The sequence below is a fragment of the Gorilla gorilla genome, chromosome 3, assembly GCF_029281585.2.
Source record: "Gorilla gorilla gorilla isolate KB3781 chromosome 3, NHGRI_mGorGor1-v2.1_pri, whole genome shotgun sequence".
In the NCBI taxonomy this organism is placed as follows: domain Eukaryota; kingdom Metazoa; phylum Chordata; class Mammalia; order Primates; family Hominidae; genus Gorilla; species Gorilla gorilla.
The window spans coordinates 49514353-49533112 of NC_073227.2; the positions used below are offsets into that span (position 1 = coordinate 49514353).

Sequence of the window (18760 nt, forward strand, 5' to 3'; positions counted from 1 at the left end):
TCACATCCCAGACGATGGGCGGCCAGGCAGAGATGCTGCTCACTTCCTAGACAGGGTGGCAGGTGGGCAGAGGCTGTAATCTTAGCACTTTGGGAGGCCAAGGCAGGCGGCTGGGAGGTGGAGGTTGTAGCAAGCCAAGATCATGCCACTGCACTCCAGCCTGGGCAACACTGAGCATTGAGTGAGTGAGACTCCGTCTGCAATCCCAGCACCTCGGGAGGCTGAGGTGGGCAGATCACCCGAGGCCAGGAGCTGGAGACCAGTCCGGTCAACACGGCGAAACCCTGTCTCCACCAAAAATACAAAAACCAGTCAGGAGTGGCGGCGCGTGCCTGGAATCCCAGGCACTGGGCAGGCCGAGGCAGGAGAATCACCGGAGCCCGAGGCAGGGAGGTTGCAGCGAGCCGAGATCATGGCAGTACAGTCCAGGCTCTGCAAGAGAGGGAGACCGGAGGGAGAGGGAGGGGGAGGGGGAGGGGGAGGGAGAGGGACTTTCTCCCTTTCTTTTCGGCTCTCATGAATTCTTTTAAGTGTGTTGAGATTTGCGTTCTGACTCAGAATTTGGACTGTCTTCATAAATGCTCACTGTGAACTTAAAAAAATGTACATTCTGCAGTTTTAGGGTGGAATATTCTAGAAATGTCATTTAGGTCTATTTGGTAGATAGTGTTGGTCAAGTCTTCTATAGCGTTATTGATTTTTCTCTCTACTTGTCCCGTCAATTATTGAAGAGAGATATATAAATCTCTAAATCTATTTGTGGATATGTCCATTTCTCTGTATAGTTCTATCTGTTTTGGCTTGCATATTTTGAAGCTTTTTAATTAGGTGTGTGAATGTTTAGGATTCTTACATCTTCCTGATTAGTGAACCTCTTTATCATTATCAAATGATTTTATTTCTGTTGTTATTTTTCTTCTGAAAGTTTCTTTGTCTGATATATAGTTATATCAGACTTTCCTGGAAAAAAATTATTTCCTAAACAATACAGTGTAACAACGATTTACATATAACCATATATATATGGTTAATCCAGCTTTCTTTTGATTAGTGTTATCATGGTATATCTTGTTTTATTCTTTTATTTAACTTTTTTGTGTCTTTATATTTAAAGTGCATTTCTGTAGACAGTACATAGTTGTTGGATCCTGCTTTTTTAGCCATTCTGACAATCTCTGTCTTTTAATTGGGGATGTTTAAACCATTTATATTTAAGGTAAGTATTGACATGGTCAGGTTTAAGTCTATAATATATTGTTTTTCTATTTGCTCCTTCTGTTCTTTGTTCCCCTTTCCCTTTTTTGTTGCTTTTTAAATTGTTAGTATTTTTTATGATCAATTTTATCTCCTTTCTTGGTTTGTTAGCTATAACTTTATTTTGCTATTTTAGAGGTTGCTTTAGGGTTTATATAGTCAAGTCAGGCTTCCGTATCTATGAGTTCTACATTTGTGGGTTCAACCAACTGTGGACCAAAAATATTCAAAAAAAAATAGCATCTGTTTTTGTTGTCATTATTTCCTAAACAATACAGTGTAACAACTATTTATATAGCATTTATATTATATTATGTGGTGTAATCTGGAGATGATTCTACGTGTACTGGAAGATGTGCATAGGTTATATGCAAATACTACACATTTTTTATCAGAGACTTGAGCATTCACAGATTTTGGTAGCCGAGATGGGTTTTGCAGCCGTTCCCCCATGGATATTGAGGGATGCCTGTATACTTACCTGGTATATTTTAGGTGTTCAATACATATTTACTGAATGAACACATGAACAAATGTCTCCCTGGTGCCTAGGCCACAGGGCTGCTGAGAGGCAGAGGCACCAAGAGTGGCTATCAATCCTGTGCTGTCAGACAATTATTCTTTCCCAGCTTTTAATTTTTTCTGTTTTATGCCATATTATTAATGGATATTGCCTTTAATCTTCCCATCTTGATGTTAGTCCCTTGAGATTAGACATCCATATCCTCTTCTCCCTCAGTCCCTGGAGGTTTCAGTAAATAAGGACTTTATCCTCAGGTGTGCTTTCCCCAGGCTTTTTTGAAAGTGTGCATGGGGTGGATCCTCTGCATGAAAGAGACTGTGGCCTTGACTTATTGTGCCCAAACCCCCAAAAGTAAGAAATTCTTATCAGGAAGGGTAGATATTGTTTAAGGTAGTAAATAGAAAAAAAGACTTCAAAGAAATGGTCTAAATTTAACTTTAGCTGATCTAGGCAAAGCTACACATGGGAAGGAAATTCAGGCCTAACAGATTTTCCCCATTCTTGGAATGCCACCTGTTTTTTCAAGATTCTTGAAAAAAAATTATATATATATAATTATATATATACACACATACATATATACACATACATACATATATATACATACATACACATATACATACATACACATACACATACATATATACACATACATACACATACACATACATACACATACATATATACACATACATAGTTATATATATGTACACACACAGTTATATATATGTACACACACACATATATATATGATTGGACTTCTTGATTAAAAAGAAAAACTTATGTGCTCTTTTCTTTTTTGCAGCAAGTAACTGGCAGAAGTTTTGGTGATAAAGATTTTCGGACAGGTTTAGAAAATGGAATCCTCCTCTGCGAGTAAGTATAGCCTATATTCAGTTGGTTTTATTCAAAAAACATCATTAATACTATCCAGTTTGGCTGTAAGACTTCTAGTGTTTTGTTTTGAATTTATTCACAGTTTGAATCTGAAACTCAAAAAATCCCTGGGCTAGACAAGAAACACAAGTCGGTGTGGGAGCCTTGGTGTGCCAGTAGGGAGTGGTGGCGACTGTGGCAACTGCAAACAAGACAGAGAAAGAGCATCTGGTAGCTGCTGTTCAGCTCCAATAATCTTTCACTGTGCATCAATTTGAGCCCATGTAATTGTAAGGGTGGACCTAATTGTGGTAAAAGTAAAACTTTTCTCCCCTTTTAAATCCCAAACAAAAGCAGCTTGTGCCAAAATAAAACAGTGCTTCTATATACTTACAACATCTTAAAACATGCCAGGTAATGCTCCTCACTTTGCCTGTTTCACTGGTGTATTTCGAATATGTTTAATCTGTGCTGTTGGCAAAATTTAAATGTGAACAGTAACTAAAGTGTTTAATTTTTGTGTTTTGAAGAATTCAGGGCTCCTGTGAAGTAGCTCTAGATACAAAATAAGCAGAGCCTTCATACTTATAAAGACATAAATTTCAAGATTTATGGATAGACGTAAATTTCAAGATTTCAAAATTTGCATTTATTTAACAGGTTTTGTGATTTCAATACTGATTTTTGTTTTATTGAGGTGAAATGTACATACAATGAAACACACAGCTCCTAACTGTACAATCTAATGGGTATTGAAAGATGTGTACATGTATGTAACCTAATCAAGATATGAAACAAAAAGTTTCCTCATGCCCCTTCTCACTCAATCTCAAGCCCCTGGAGACAAGCACTGTTCTGATCTCTATCACAGTAGCACCTATTTTGCCTTCTCTTATACTTGATTTCAGTGGAATCACATAGAATAAACTCCTGTTCTTGGCAACTTTCAGAATATTGCTTGGGAACCAATGATGACACAGAAGGAGTGTGGGTTTGGAGCCTGTGGGCTAGAGATTGATGTTCTTACTTTACTGCTAAATCATTTAATCACTCCAAGTCTCATTTTTTTCTAAAATCATAATAAAAAATTTATAACTCTATTTTGTAGGCTTTTTATGAGCTTCAAAAGGATAGAGTGAGTGAGGCACTTTCAAAGATTATGCAGCACTGTACAAATGTTGACTATTTTGTTCAACCTCTCAACACAGCTCCTGTCAGCATTTTTTTCTGCCTCCCCACTGCTCTTCTTTCTTCAAAGAAAAATGTGTATCTTCTATTTGATGTTTCCGTATTCTCTTTCCTACGAAGTCTCTCCACCCTACTCGTATATCCCTCACCACCTCTTTTCTCATTATTACATCTAAATCAGAGCTTAACTCTTAGGTAAGCTGCAATTACTTCAGTGGATGCAAGCTCAGTGGATGCAAGCCAGTCAGGCTCTGAACTCTTTCCCTCTGTTCTACCACTTGCTTTTCCCATGATTCTGGGCTTAGCCCTCTCCTGATATTAACAGACTAGCCAAAATCTGATCTACTTCATGCAGACCATGTTGGTTCAATTGAAGTGGGTGTTTGGTCCAATTTTTGTTTACCTAACATTTGCTCCAGAGATTCTTGTAGGCATCCACTTCTCCACTATATTCTCATGCCCAGGTAGGTAGGATGAAATTGTCTAAGTCTTCTAATCACAGGGGATTAGACCCACTGGTGTATTTGAAGGAGCATGAGCTTTGGAGTCTGAGGACTAGGGATCAAGTTCTCGTTTCCCCAGTGGGACTCTAGCTAGCAGCCCCCGCAAAGAGTTTGCTAAAGTGGAATGAACCACGTAGGAGGCCAGAGGCAAGGAAAGCCAGTAGCGTGAACCTCTGCTAGGTCCTTCAAGAGAAAGCTGGGTCAGGAGCCAGAGAAACCAAATGCACACAAATTTCTAGGCATGGAACTTGCAGAGCAGTGAGAACCAAAACCATGACCCAGGAGCTGCATGCAATGGTGACTGGGGACAAGGGAGGAAGAGTTTTCTTCCTCACCCTTATGGCTAGGTTTTGTGTAAGTTGAGACTGTTAGGCTGCTACAGACTGAGATTAGCAGGTGTATTTTCTGGGACTTGTATCCCAAGGCCAATCTAGCAAAAAGGGGGACTTCCTTTGTTGAAAATGTGGGATCGTTTGATGGCGGGGGCCAAAAGCCGGAACACTCAGCCTGGAGGATTTTAGAAGTTGAAGGCTCCCAGACAGTGGAGTCACACAGGTGTCAAACACCTGTCTTTGGAGATTAGATTAGAATACCTAAGACTGTACCACTCTCTAGAACCGGAGAGAGTTTAGTGGATGCCAGTGATTAGGAGTCTAATTCATAGCTACCCCATACCACAGAAACATTAAAAAATATGAGGACTCTCTACAATTTCAAATTTTGAAAACTAAGCAGTTTGGCTCTTCTTAGAATTGGGCTTTTTATAGTATATAGGCTTTAAAAAATTATTTGATGCTTTCCAGTTTTGTGTTATTGCAAATAGAAGCCCAGTTGGTATCTTGGAACATTGTTATCCCAGTTGGCAAATACATGAGCAGCATTGTTGAATTCTTTCTTTTGTTCAACAAATGCTCATCTTTTTGTCTGAGTTGAATCCACTCTAAATGTTAGTAGCAACTGTGTAGAGACACCAGCATCTTTGTTCACTAAAAATTTCCTGAGTTGTTGTAGGAGTCTAAAGAAGAAAAAAAAAGCTTCATCATTTTCATCAAACAGAAGGATACCTTCTGGTCCTGGGGTCTGGTTTCCCCTGACCAGCCTGGTTTCAAACTTAACTGTGGTCTCTAAGGAATATTATTATACCTATTTTACAGAGAAAGTAACTGAGGTACAAAGGATTAAATAACTTGGCTAAGATCACACAGATAAAAAGTATTTAAGTTTGGCCGGGCACAGTGGCTCACGCCTGTAATCCCAGCACTTCGGGAGGCAGGGGCAGATGGGTCACCTGAGGTCAGGAGTTCAAGACCAGCCTGGCCAACATGGTGAAATCCCATCTCTACTAAAAATACAAAAAATTAGCTGGGCTTGGTGGTGGATGCCTGTAATCCCAGCTACTCGGGAGGCTGAAGCAGGAGAATTGCTTGAACCTGGGAGGCGGAGGTTGCAGTGAGCTGGGATCGTGCTACTGTACTCCAGCCTGGGCAACAAGAGCAAAACTTCGTCTCAAAAAAAAAAAAAAAATTAAGTTTGGGAGGTCTGATCCCTTAGCTCTTGCTCTTAATCACTGCCCTGTTCTAGAATTGGGATTTTAATGGGAGAGAAAAGAAAGAGATTGGCAGGTGGAGAGAGGAGAGGGCATTAGTGCCTGCAGACGTAAGTTTGGGGAAGGTGGCAGTGCAGAGGGTGAACCACTGAGTCTCAGCTGGGCAGAGGACAAAGAAGGACTACATGTGGTTGGTGGTCTTAGAAAAATGTAAGCATCAAGGGCCTGGTGGTTCCACTTGGGCTAAGAAGGCAGCGTCAATAAAAGTGAGGGGAAGAGAGCTGAAAGGGTCGGAGGCTGTGGTCAGTGGAGGACGTAGGAGTTTCAGTTTTCGATAGAGCAGTCAAGACCAGATGGAGACAAACGAGAATAGTGGACCTGGATTAAGGACTACAGAGACAGGAGAGAGAAAAGACGAGCACCTACATACAGCATGTGCGATGGAAATGGAATACCCTTAAAATCACCCTGGGACATCTCTTACTCCATATGGCTTTGAATATGCAACTCCCATGCTGGAATACTAATACATAAATGTATAACTTAGAGTGATAGCAAGTATAAAATAGAGTGCCTGTGCCCAGTGGAATGGCAGTAGATGTGTTTTTGCCATACTCATGTCTTTCTTCCTCTGTTGTTTTTGCCAAGTGTGTGTGTAGTTGAAGTTTCAGAGGTTAAATGCTTAAATGGTGTGAACCCTCTTCCGAGTATTTAATAAGAGGCTGGGGTCAAAGTGTGACACAGCCACAAATATGTGACAAATGTTATGCTGTTAGAAATATTAATCATATACGGCACAGTGTCCTTGATGACTTACGAGTCAAAAAGGAGGGCTGTAGAGAGTTAGTCTTTAAAGAAGCTACTCCCAGGTTGGAGTCATTAGCAGATGATATTCTCTACTTCCCTGCACATACACCGGCCTGTTTTGAAATAACTCTAGAAAAGAAACTTTCTGACTTGTGTTCCTGACTCTGATTTTATTATTTAGATAAGAGTCTGTAGACTATATCTATATCTGGATCAGGGGCTGGCAAATTATGGCCCTTGGCCTATTTATTTTTTTTTTAACTGGCCTTCTTGCTAAGAATGTTTTTTACGTTTTTAAAGGATTGTAAACCAAACTAAATTAAACAAGAGTCTATATGTGGCTCACAAAGCCTAAAGTGTTTACTATCTGGTCCTTTACAGAGAAACTGCCAGTTCTAAAGGACTGTGGAATTAATTTTAGATGTAAATTGTTTATCCTTGTAAAGTTAAGAAATTGAGTTTGGGCAGTGCAAAGTGCTATTTGGGTAAATTAAATAACATTTTACAAAAGGTTTTCCCAGGAGTCTCTTTACAAGTTTTCTCCCCCACCTTTTTATTTTGGACAATTTCAAATTTATAGAAAAGTTACAAGAATAATACAATAAATATCCATATACCCTGCACCTCAATATACTAATTATTATCATTTTGCCATATTTGCTTTATCTCTTCATGTGTATATATGCCTCTTTTTCCCTGAACCATTTGAATGTAAGATGCAAACATCATGAAACTTGACTCCTAAATGTTGCAGGGTGGATCTTGTAAATATAGGAACATTATCCTCTGTAACCATTCAAGGCATTTAGCAATAATATAGTAACGTTTAAAGCATAGTCCAGAATTAAATGTTGCTAGTATCTCCAGTAATATCCTTTATACTGATTTTTTAAAAATCTAGGATCTGGCCGGGAGCAGAGGCTCACGCCTATAATTCTAGCACTTTGGAAGGGCAAGGTGGGTGGATCATGAGGTCAAGAGATCGAGTCCATCCTGGCCAACATGGCGAAACCCTGTCTCTACTAAAAATACAAAAATTAGCTGGGCGTGGTGACGCATGCCTGTAGTCCCAGCTACTCTGGAGGCTGAGGCAGGAGAATCTCTTGAACCTGGGAGGCGGAGATTGCAGTGAGCTGAGATTGTGCCACTGCACTCTAGCCTGGCAACAGAACAAGACTCCATCTCAAAAAAGAAAAAAAAAAATCTAAGATCTAATCAAAGGTCACACATTGCATTTGGTTACCATGCCTCTTTAGCTTCCCTAAACCTAGAACAATCCATCTAGTCTTTTGTGTCTTTCATGACATTAACATGTTTGAAGATTCCAGACCAGCTATTTTGTAGAATATATCTCACATTTGGATTTTTCTAATTTCTTCCTCATGGTTAAATCCAGGTTAGACAGTTATAGCAAGACCACATGGGTGATGTTCTTGGCATGGGACATAGTAGGGTTTGTCCCATTGCTGGTAATGTTATGAGTGATAATTGGTCAAGGTGATGTCCCCAAGATTTATGCATTGTTAATATGCCTTTTCTCTTTTGTCATCTGTGAAAGATACTCAAGTTGTGGAAATAACTTGATATCCCTAGATCTTTCATCCAATGGCTTTAGTATCTATTGATGATACTTTCCAGAATCAGTCATTACACTGAGAGTTGCACAATGGTGACTTTCTAATTCTGTTCTTTCTACATTTGTTAGCTGTCATTCTTGTGTCTTTTTGAAGAAAAGAGCTTTTCTCCCTCCTCTTTTTGAGTGTCACCAATCCATTGGCATCCATACTTTTACATTACCCTTAATTGCTAAAAAATTCTCTATAGATAACGAATGAGGTAAGTGATAATAGCAGGCCTGTTTTACAAATACAACCAGAATATAGAACATCTAAGATTTTAAAGTCAGTCCACTGGAAAAAGATTTTAGAGCTTTTGTGTTCATATAGGTAGATGGTTCATATTTCCGTTTGCTTTTATATTATTTTCCAATTCTTGCTTTATCTTAGTGTTCACCTTTGGCAAGGTCAGATGTCCTGCCCTGGCCAATGTTCGGACAGAATCACCAATATGACTATATTGGGCACACCTGCCCAAGGAAGGAGCTTCCAGTGAAGACTTAAGAGAGAGACAGGCACTAGAAGAGTGTAACCATCAAGGGCCTGGTAGTCCCACTTGGGTTAAGAAGGCAGGTTCAATACAAGTGAGGGCATGAGAGAGCTGAAAGGTTAGGAGGCTGGGTCAGTGGAGGATGGAGGGGTTTCAGTTTTCGATAGAGTGGTTGAGACCAGATGGAGACAAATGAGAGAGGTGGACCTGGACTAAAGACTACAGAGGCAGGAGAGAGAGAAAACTAGCACCTACAGGCAGCGTGAATGATGGAAACTGAGGATCATCAAAATCACCCCGGGAGATGACATATTTCAGCATGGGGGCTCCAGGTGAGGTCACTGGGGAGTTCAGGTAAGAACTCTGCACAAGAAAGACCATTAATGGCCACTGTGATTTTCTTTAACCCCTGAGAAAAGTACAGACCACACATGAGTTAGTTCTACAAGGAATCTTCAATATTTTTAAGTTAGTCATAGTAAAGATTATTTCTTTGAAAGCATAGATATATGTGGATGAGAAAGAGCCTGCTAGTGGCTTACCATTTTCTATCTTATCTGAAGCATTCACTGCAAGAACCTTAAGGAAATGAATTCTTAAGTGTTTTAGAATCTCATGTCTTTTGACCAGAGCTGTATGAAAGTCATATTTCTATTTGTGAACATGAAGTGGTGTAATTGGCTTAGAAGGCCGAAAAGATTCCCTCACTTTTTGGTGTTGCTTGATGCTGAAATCAAGAATTGATAAGCCTTGTAGAGATAAGTCATCTAGTCGCCACATCAAAAGGAGACAGAGGTATTCCAGCCCTTCTTTTGTTTCTTCTGCTCTCATGTTGCCTGTTTAGGGATAATTCTATGAAATATTTCAATTTTTTTGGTGGGGTCATTCTAGAGAAGGGACAGGCTTCCTTATATTTTGTCTCTAAAGTATAAATGAAAGTAACTGGAAAACATCCTTTTCCTGGTGATGAGGCACAATTACTGAATTATGGAAAACAATAGAAGACAAATTAATTCCCTTGTCCACTGTATTAAATCTTTAGTGGGAATCTTAATTTAGAATCAGGAAGGCGGGTTTAAAATCAATGACATTTTCACTCTCATCTCCCGGTGTAGAATCCTTTTTTTTTTTTTTTTAAACCTTCAATTTTTATTTTAAGTTCCAGGGTATGTGTGCAGGATATGCAGGTTTGTTACATAGGTAAATGTGTGCCATGGTGGTTTGCTGCATAGATCAACCCATCACCCACGTATTAAGCCCAGCATCCATCAGCTATTCTTCCTGATGCTCTCCCTCCCCTAATGCCTTCCCCCTGCCACACTGACAGGCCCCAGTGTGTGTTGTTCCCCCTATTGTCCATGTGGTCTCATCATTCAGCTCCCCCTTATAAGTGAGAAGATGTGGTGTTTGGTTTTCTGTTCTTGAGTTAGTTTGTTGAGGATTATGGCTTCCAGCTCCATCCATGTCCCTGCAAAGGATATAATTTCATTCCTTTTTATGGCTGCATAGTATTCCATGGTGTATCTGTACCACATTTTCTTTATCCAGTCTATCACTGATGGGCATTTGGATTGATTCCATTCTTCGCTATTGTGAATAGTGCTGCAATGAACATATGCGTGCCTGTATCTTTATAATAGAATGATTTATATTCCTTTGGGTATATACCCAGTAATGGGATTGCTGGGTCAAATGATATTTCTGCTTCTAGATCTCTGAGGAATCGCCACACTATCTACCACAGTAGTTGAACTAATCTACATTCCCACCAACAGTGTAAAGCATTCCTTTTTCTCTGCAACCTCACCAGCATCTATTGTTTGACTTTTTAATAATCACTATTCTGACTGGCATGAGATGATGTCTCATTGTGGTTTTGATTTGCATTTCTCTAATCATCCGTGATGTTGAGCTTTTTTTCATACTGGTATAGAATTCTTTTTTCACTTTCCTCATTTCCTACTTGTAGAGATGTGTCAAAATGAGTTAGGTCTACATTTAAAGATGAGGTTTTTTTGGTGGTCGGGTGGGGGGTTGAGTTGAAGTTTGCTAGTGAGAATTTTTGTTGTTGTCAGTGATAGAAATGCAGCTGAAACCAGTTTAAACAAAAATGGGATGTGATTGGTTTATGTGAATAAGCACGGAGGTAAATCACACACACACACACACACACACACACACACACACACACACCCAGGTACAGACATAACTATATAACCATGCTTGAATTGTGTTATCTGACTGTTCTGTCTGTCTGTCTGTCTGTCTATCCATCCATCCATCCATCCATCCATCCATCCATCCATCCATCCATCCATCCATCCCTCTCTTGCCTCTGCTTTCTTCTTTATTGGCTTTGTCTTTGGGTAAGTTTTCTCATATGGTGACAAAGTTGGCTACTATTAGCTTTTAGCTTATATTTTACTAGCTTTGCAATCCCAGCAGGAAAAAAGAGATACTTTTTTGGAGTAATTCCAGTAGAAGTCCTGGTGCCTGCCCTTCATTGACCTGAACTGGGCCTGGTGCTCATCTCGGAATTAACTGAATGGCCAGGTCTGGATTTGCCCTTGCTTGGAGCCAGGACGTAGCATGGGCGCTCTCCACAGTCTGCCCTACCCTACAACTGCCCTACTATTCCTGGAGAGTTGGGGAGGGAAAGTTGCTCAAGTGGAAATTAAGAAGCTGTTATCAAAGAAGAAGGAATGACTATTAGACCAACAAAACCAATACAGGCCCTCTGAGGGACTCTTCCATCCAACCAGGACAGCCAGCCTTCGGAACTTCTAGTGGAGAAAAGGTGAGCTTAAGAGTGGTGTGCAAGGTTTATTAGGTCTCTTTGAGGCCTGGGTTAGACTTACATAGGGGTGTGTTCAGAGAAGGATGCTTTGGAGGGACTTACGTTTTCAGACCTGTCCTGTCAGGAGTCCATTCCTTTATCCCTCTCCTCTCTAAACTGTGGAGTGAGTTACCTTGGTGAGGTAAAACTGAGGCCACCAAAATCTATAGATCACTCCTTCCTTGGGAGTGTTGCCGGAGAAAAGCCTCTTTCCTGAGAAGCAGGCTTTGTCCTCTACCAGTCGGTTCCCTCAGCCCTCAAGTGATAACTGCCCTTGCTCTGAGCTTCCTCCCAGCCTTTTTACCTCCCTCTCTAGGGGTTTGGGCTGATGCTTCCAGGAGCTGCCATTTTTCTGATGTGGCTGCCACGTTTCCCAACTCTTCTGCCTCCGAGCACTTGGAGTTGCGAGAGAGACCTCTCTCCCAATGACAGCTCTTTGAGCAAATCTTAGACAGGTGATCCTCTGAGTAGTCTGTACTTTCTCCTTTTAATTTATAGTACCCCCTACTGAATAACTTGGCACCAATTCTCTGAGAGTGGACAGGAGACCTTGGAGCTATCCAGTTGAGTTTCTCCTCACAACCATTTGCTGTCTCCTAGAATAAGGCCCCTCCATTTTCAGCTCTGTCCAACCTCAGGGTCTGTCTCTGCATACTTGAGACCTTTCTTTCCAGGGGTTGGGGTTAATGTTTGCTTCTCTGGCATTAGTCCTGATATCTCTTCATTCTGAGTTTCCTAGTGTTTCTTTAACCATTTCTTCCAGGAGGTCTAGGGGAGCCCCAGTCAATGGGATCCCTGTGGAGGTAGGTTTTGAAACTGAGGAGCTCCTGTGTCTCCACAGGGGATGCTATTGATGTCATCAGAACAATTCCTTTTTGCATCTGAGCAGTTCCACTCATTGCAGATAATTCACCTCCTCTGTCCTGCTCACTTCAAGCTGGTGGTGCTTCCCACTCATGGGAACAACCCCATACTCACCTTTAGATTCCCAAATGCTTCCTGGCAATGGCAGTATGCAGATACTCTTCATGGCTATTTGTAGCTTGCGCATAGAGAAATGCAAAGCCAAGTTTCAGTGAGTGTATGACTGTGTTTATTTTCTTACCATGATTCTTACTGATATGCTCTCCCTTATTCTCTGGTTTGCTTATCATTTTCCCCACTCCTTTCTTCCATTTTTGTTACTATCTAAGGACATATATTTAACAAAAGCCAGTTCAAACCCTTTTATGAGAGAGTATAGTGGAAAGTGAATGGATTTTGGAATTCCTTCATTAAATCCTATGAAATTGTGTCAATAGACCAAAAAATAGTCAGATAATGTGATTTCCTAGGGTTCAACCTAGTAGATGGAGCAGATCCTAGATTTGCCTCCTGTGTATCCTTAGGCTAGTAACCTAACCTCTTTGAGTCCCCCAGTTTACTTTTATCTATAAAAACAGATCATAATTGTAAAAATCCGTATAGGATTGTTCTGAGGATAAAATGAATTGAAAATATGTATAAAATTCTTTGTTCAGTGTTTGGAACATAGCAGGCACTTAAATGTTAACTTTCCCCCGTTCATCTATGTAACAGAGAAATTACTACTTCTTGAGGTTTCTAGGAGATTCCAGTGAGAGAATACAGTCAAGCACTCAGCATAGCATCTGGCACTTGCTTGGCACCCTGTACCACTGGCTGTTCTTATTATTGTTTTTGGAAATAGTCCAAAAGTCAATTATGAATATGACATAGTCATTGCAACTCTGTGTCACTGTGCACCCAGTGGCTCGCTCCCTCGGGCTGCCAGCAAGCCACGGGATGAAGGCATTTGGATTATACTTTCTAGCTTCTCTCATCTAGCTTGTGATCAAAAACTGGGCAAGAAAATTTGGGTCCCTTACAAACTTGATCATGTGTGAATAATGAACTTTGGCTGGCAGAGCTTGGGGACTAGAGTGATTGTTTTGAAAACAATAACCCTGACCTCTGTGGTGATGTCATTTTCTCCCATCCATCCAGTCTGTTGTGGTTTTCTTCTCTGGGAAGCTGTTCCAGAACCTTCTAGGCAGTGTTAATAGGTTCTTGTCTGGCTGCTAAGTACCCATACACAACTCCACTTTAGTGCTATCATAGAGCTCTACCTCTTTGTCCCATCTTTGTACCGGATTGAGAGCTTTCTTGAAGACCCTTTGTCTTTGTATTTCACTCATTGGACACTGGTGTAGCAAATAATCCATCTATAGAAACACTTGGTGAATAGATTGAGACCAAGTTATAAGATTTCTACCTAGGCCACTTGATCATCAATGACTGCCTTTAACTTTCTCCCGGTCTTAGTCAATATTATTCTCTCTCTCTGTGTTTCTGACACACACACACACACACACACACACACACACTTTGTATAAACAACAGACACATCCCTAAAGACTGGGAGACCAAAGGATGGATGTATTTGCTTTCTTCAAGTGTAAGATTCTCTATTACAAATTCCATCTTCCTAGGAGTCATAGAACTGAACTTAAAAGTTTTGTTTTGCAAACGTATTGTCATGAAATGAAAGTGTGAGTATGTTAATCTACAAATAAGTGACCAATAAAGAATGTCTTAGTGGATTTTTGTCTCAGTTCCTGTGTTGCTGAAATGATTTTCCAAAGATAAGAAATCTGTTGGCAAACACTTATTCTATCATCACTGATAAATGAGCTGCTTGTCAGAAGGAGATCTGGCCTTACATTCTTGTCATGATTTCAGCATGAGATGTGGTGTGTCACGGATGTGTGCTAGTCTTGTAGGACAGGTTGAGGGTTGATGGTGTAACTTTGTGTGGAGACATTTTATCACGTGGAGGAATTGTTGGCTATCGACCGTGTGCTGCATAGCACCAAATTAGGCACCAAGAGGCATAAAAACAGAATGTAAGACATGATCTTCAAAAGTTTTATGATGTGCTTGGGGACTGGACCCACACACACAGAGCAGTTAAGTTACAGTGTAAACCAGTGTACGAGTAAATGTGAAACCAAAGAAGATTTAATCTCCAAGATTTAATAAGAGGTTAAATGAGGATACTGTTATGTCTTGGGAGACAGTTAATTGGGGAGATATAATATTAATTGACTATTAAGAATAGGTTGAGGGAAAGGGAAAATCATCTTTATAGAGAAAAACAAGTAGTTTTTTCTTTCTTTATACTTTCATAACACTCTGGTCACAAAAATGTGTGGTTTTTATCCCTCATAATGACCAATTCTCCAATACCAGCTGGTTATCTTAAAGTTTAACTTAATCTCGACACTAACTGGAGATAATACAGACTACACAGGTTAAGGGCTCAGTCTCACAAGACTGCCCCCACCCCTCATTTAGATGCCAGTTGCAAATAACAGGTCCTCAGGTCATCCACAACTTCTGTCCACTTGGCTACAAATTGGAGGCTCTCGTGGCCTCCTTCTTGGGTTTGAATATTTATCAGAATGGCTCACAGAACTCCGGGGTACATCCGTGTATTTATGGATTTATTCTAAAGGATCTGATAAAGGGTACACATGAACAGCCAAATGGAAGATGCAGAGGGGAAGGCGTGGGGCCAAGGGAATAGGGGTTTCATCCCTTTCTGGTTGGTCCATCCTCCCAGCACCTCCACACGCCCAGCAACCCAGTATATCTTCAGACTCTTGAAACAGAGGGATTGGAACCGGGATTTTTATGGAGGCTTTGTCACTTAGGCATGATTGGTTGTTAATTCCATTTCCAGCCTCTCTCCCCTTCCTGGAGGATGGGAGTGGGGCTAGAAGTTCCAAGCTTCTAATCGTAGCTCGGTCTTTCTGGTAACCAGCCTCCATCTAGGAGCCTACCAAGGGTCACCTCATTAGAGCAAAAGACACTCCTGTCACCCAGGAAATTCCAAGGGATTAGGAGTTCTGCGTCAGCAACTGGGGTCAGAGACTAAATATCAGAGTAAAAAAATGCACCTAGCATTCCTATTGCTCAGGAAATTACAAGGATTTTAGGGACTCTGTGCCAGGAGCTGGGGATGAAGACCAAAATATGGATTTCTTAATATAATTCACAGTATCACAGCATCCTACACAGGGACAAAGGCAGGAGGGAAGGTTTGGAGTCAGGAATGAGTAGGCTGTGTTTGGCATATATAGAGGATAGGTGCCTGAAAGGGCAAGGACATCTTTTCCTTTATCCAACTGACCTTTATAAGAACCCACTTATGAGTGTGGTAAGTTACTGTAAAGATGAATGCATTATGCAATCAAATCATGTAATGGTGGTGGTGGGAGGGGGGTGGGCAGCTGATTTGAGATCTAAATCCTGACTGTGTGGGATATAAATCTCAGATTCCCTTCAAGAAGCACATTTAGGTGGAGACCTGAACGCAGAGGAGAAATTATTCTCTTCTACCAGGAAAGAGGAAAGGGAATGAAAGTTGAGAAGAAACATACTCTAGGGCTGAAAGAATAACATGATTGAAAACTCTATGACTGGAACAAGCTCTGTGTCTTGGAGGACTTGCAGGTAGACTCGTTTGGCCAAAGGTAGAAAACCAGTGGGGCAATGGTATGAGATCAGTGTGGATGGAGAGAAGTAGTGGGGGCAAGATTGTGCAGGGCCTTGCAAGCCATATAAGGATTTGGTGGTTTGATTCCCAAGAGCAATGGAAATGAAGAGGATTTTGAAGAAATCAGCAGCACCTGGTAGAGTATAGTGATGAATGAAAGAAAAGACAAAAAATAATTTTGGTGTTTCAGTTGAGTGGGGTCCTGATACAAGCCAGAAAGGCTCCTCTGTTTGTTGGAGAGGTCATGGTTTTAGTTTGGGCAGGTTGAGTTTGGGATATGGACAAGCCACCCAGGACCAGAGTCCTGTAGGTTGTTGGGGATGAGGGCCTGGCTCTTAGAGGTGAGACGATGCATTCAACTTGCTCAAGTTGGATTTGTGAGCCATTGTCGGACATCAGGGTTAAGCTATGAGATATGGAAGCCTCTCTGAGGGAAAGGCCACATTAGGAAAGAGCCGCAGAAGGAGGTCTCAGTTTGAGGAAGTGTCTCCCCTGGGTCATGGGTGGGAGAAAGAGAAGCTCACAAAAGAGCTATCAGAGAGATGAGAGGAAACCCAGGAGACTGTGAGGTCATGGAAACCAAGAGGGCTAAGAAGACTTTTAAGAAGGTGGGGGTGACCTGTATTGTATGTCCCCAGTAGATATCAGTTTGAGCAAAACCTCAGAAAAGGCCTGCCTTGCTTGCAGAAGGAAGGACTGGAGACTTTTAACAATTAATACGTATCTCTGGGAACTGCCAGTCAACTGATCATGATTCCACCTAACTGTTTTAGGTCTAGCTCATGTTTGTGTATCATTCCAACAGCTATTGTTAGAGACCTTGTGTAATATAAAGTACACATGCAATCATTTTCTGAAACATTGGTAAAGAGATGAGATTAGTATGACCCAATGGCTGATTAGTAGAGCAACAATACAACCTGTCATTCAAACTGAGACACTGTTCAGAGCGAAAGGGGATATTAACCAGATGAGATGCTGGAACAAGTGGAAGCTGGGACTGACCTCAGCTAACTGGGATATATGGTCACCCCAGTTATTGATGACTTTAGACTGGTCCCTACTGGTCACCATTGCTTTGTTCAGTATTCACAAACCAATCCCTTATTTAGTCCTCAGAGAAACCCCAGTGAACCTAGATCTTCCAACCCCTCTTCTGTAGATGATTAGATGGAGACCTGAGGTGGTAGGGCACAATGTGTCTTTGCACTCTTTGTCTAGAGCTCTCTCTCTAACCCAGATGCTCGCTCCAATCTCAGCAAACTTGGGTCCTTTTTCCATTACTGATTTTGGCCTTAGCAGACTGGGAAGAATTTGATAGACTTTCTATGTAGGGTTCTCCCTTGTCCTTCTGCCAAATCACAATTGGCCACGCTGACTTGGCCTGTCTCCAGCTTTTTGGCACCAAGACTCATTAAGCCTTTAAGTTCAAGTGAGGACATTTCAACCCACTCCTTTTCTGAAAAAGATCTCCAGTGAAAAAGCTGCTTTTTGTTTGAAGATTGGCCTGGCTTAGGTGGGGGCTTAGGCAAGAATTGAGTATCCCCAACAGGCTTCTGTTAGAAAGATGAAAACAGATGGAGAACATGGAAGGTGAATATGCAGGACTCATGGTGAGCAGAATGAGCCCCCAGTGTTGCCTCTTTTTTTGAATCCTCACCAAATAAATAGCCCTTGGCTCCTACTCAAAAGAGGGACTCAGCACAGTAGGGGTACTGTCTCCATTCAAACTGTTCTTTGGACATCAATTACAAAGTCTACTCTGGGAGCTCTTGTGTGCACTTGAGCATCTTGCCTTTGGAATATTCTCAAGCTCATCCATCTTTGTAAATATTCTGTTCATTAAAAATTATACGATCCTTGTCACTTCCTTTCTCCTAATACATAGTCTTATATGACCCAGACCCAGTAGGGCATTTACAGAGTTTGTTTTGAAGCTTTCTAGAAATGTGTTTGAAACTTATTTTAGCAGAATTGTCACTTGGAACCACTTCCCTCAACATGTGGCAATTCCCTCATCCTATTAATCTGCTCCTTAATAAACATTAAAATTCTCCTGACTTGAATCTCAGGCTAATCTTTCTCCTCCTGAACAAATTTTTGACAGATTTTTTAGAATGATCAATTAATTTAAGAAAATATAAACTGGTTTAAATGTGGACTGCTCGTGTGGTAGATGAGAAACTGGCCTAGCCCATTGCCTGCCTGTGGGGTTACATGCTGGATTAGGCTTTGCTTAGATTTAAGAGGATTTAGTAGCTCTAATTGTATTTCCTTAATAATCCATTTTTTGATTGTCTCTAATGGGCTGTCAGGCTTGGTGGGCTGGCTTCCCATGATAAAGTGTGCAAAATCTCTGCCTCACCTGTTCTGAATGTTCCCTTTGGTTACTCGAAGGAGTGGACTTTTTCTTAAATAGCCTACTAAGGACCCAGTTTATAAATGATTTTTTTTTTTTTGAGATGGAGTTTCATTCTTGTCGCCTAGGCTGGAGTGCACTGGCACGATCTCGGCTTGCTGCAACCTCTGCCTCCCGGATTCAAGCGATTCTGCTGCCTCAGCC

General features: G+C 41.1%; 1 protein-coding gene across 8 annotated transcripts in view; it reads left to right on the top strand.

Annotated features, from left to right (window-relative positions):
• LIMCH1 (LIM and calponin homology domains 1) overlaps positions 1–18760 on the top strand; it is a 339607-nt gene that overhangs the window by 131361 nt on the left and 189486 nt on the right. For all 8 annotated transcript variants that reach the window (XM_019025483.4, XM_055385614.2, XM_055385618.2 and 5 more), the window contains exon 2: positions 2583–2653. In XM_019025483.4, coding sequence (XP_018881028.4) covers positions 2583–2653 — 71 coding nt within the window. The remainder of the gene's footprint in view (positions 1–2582; positions 2654–18760) is intronic.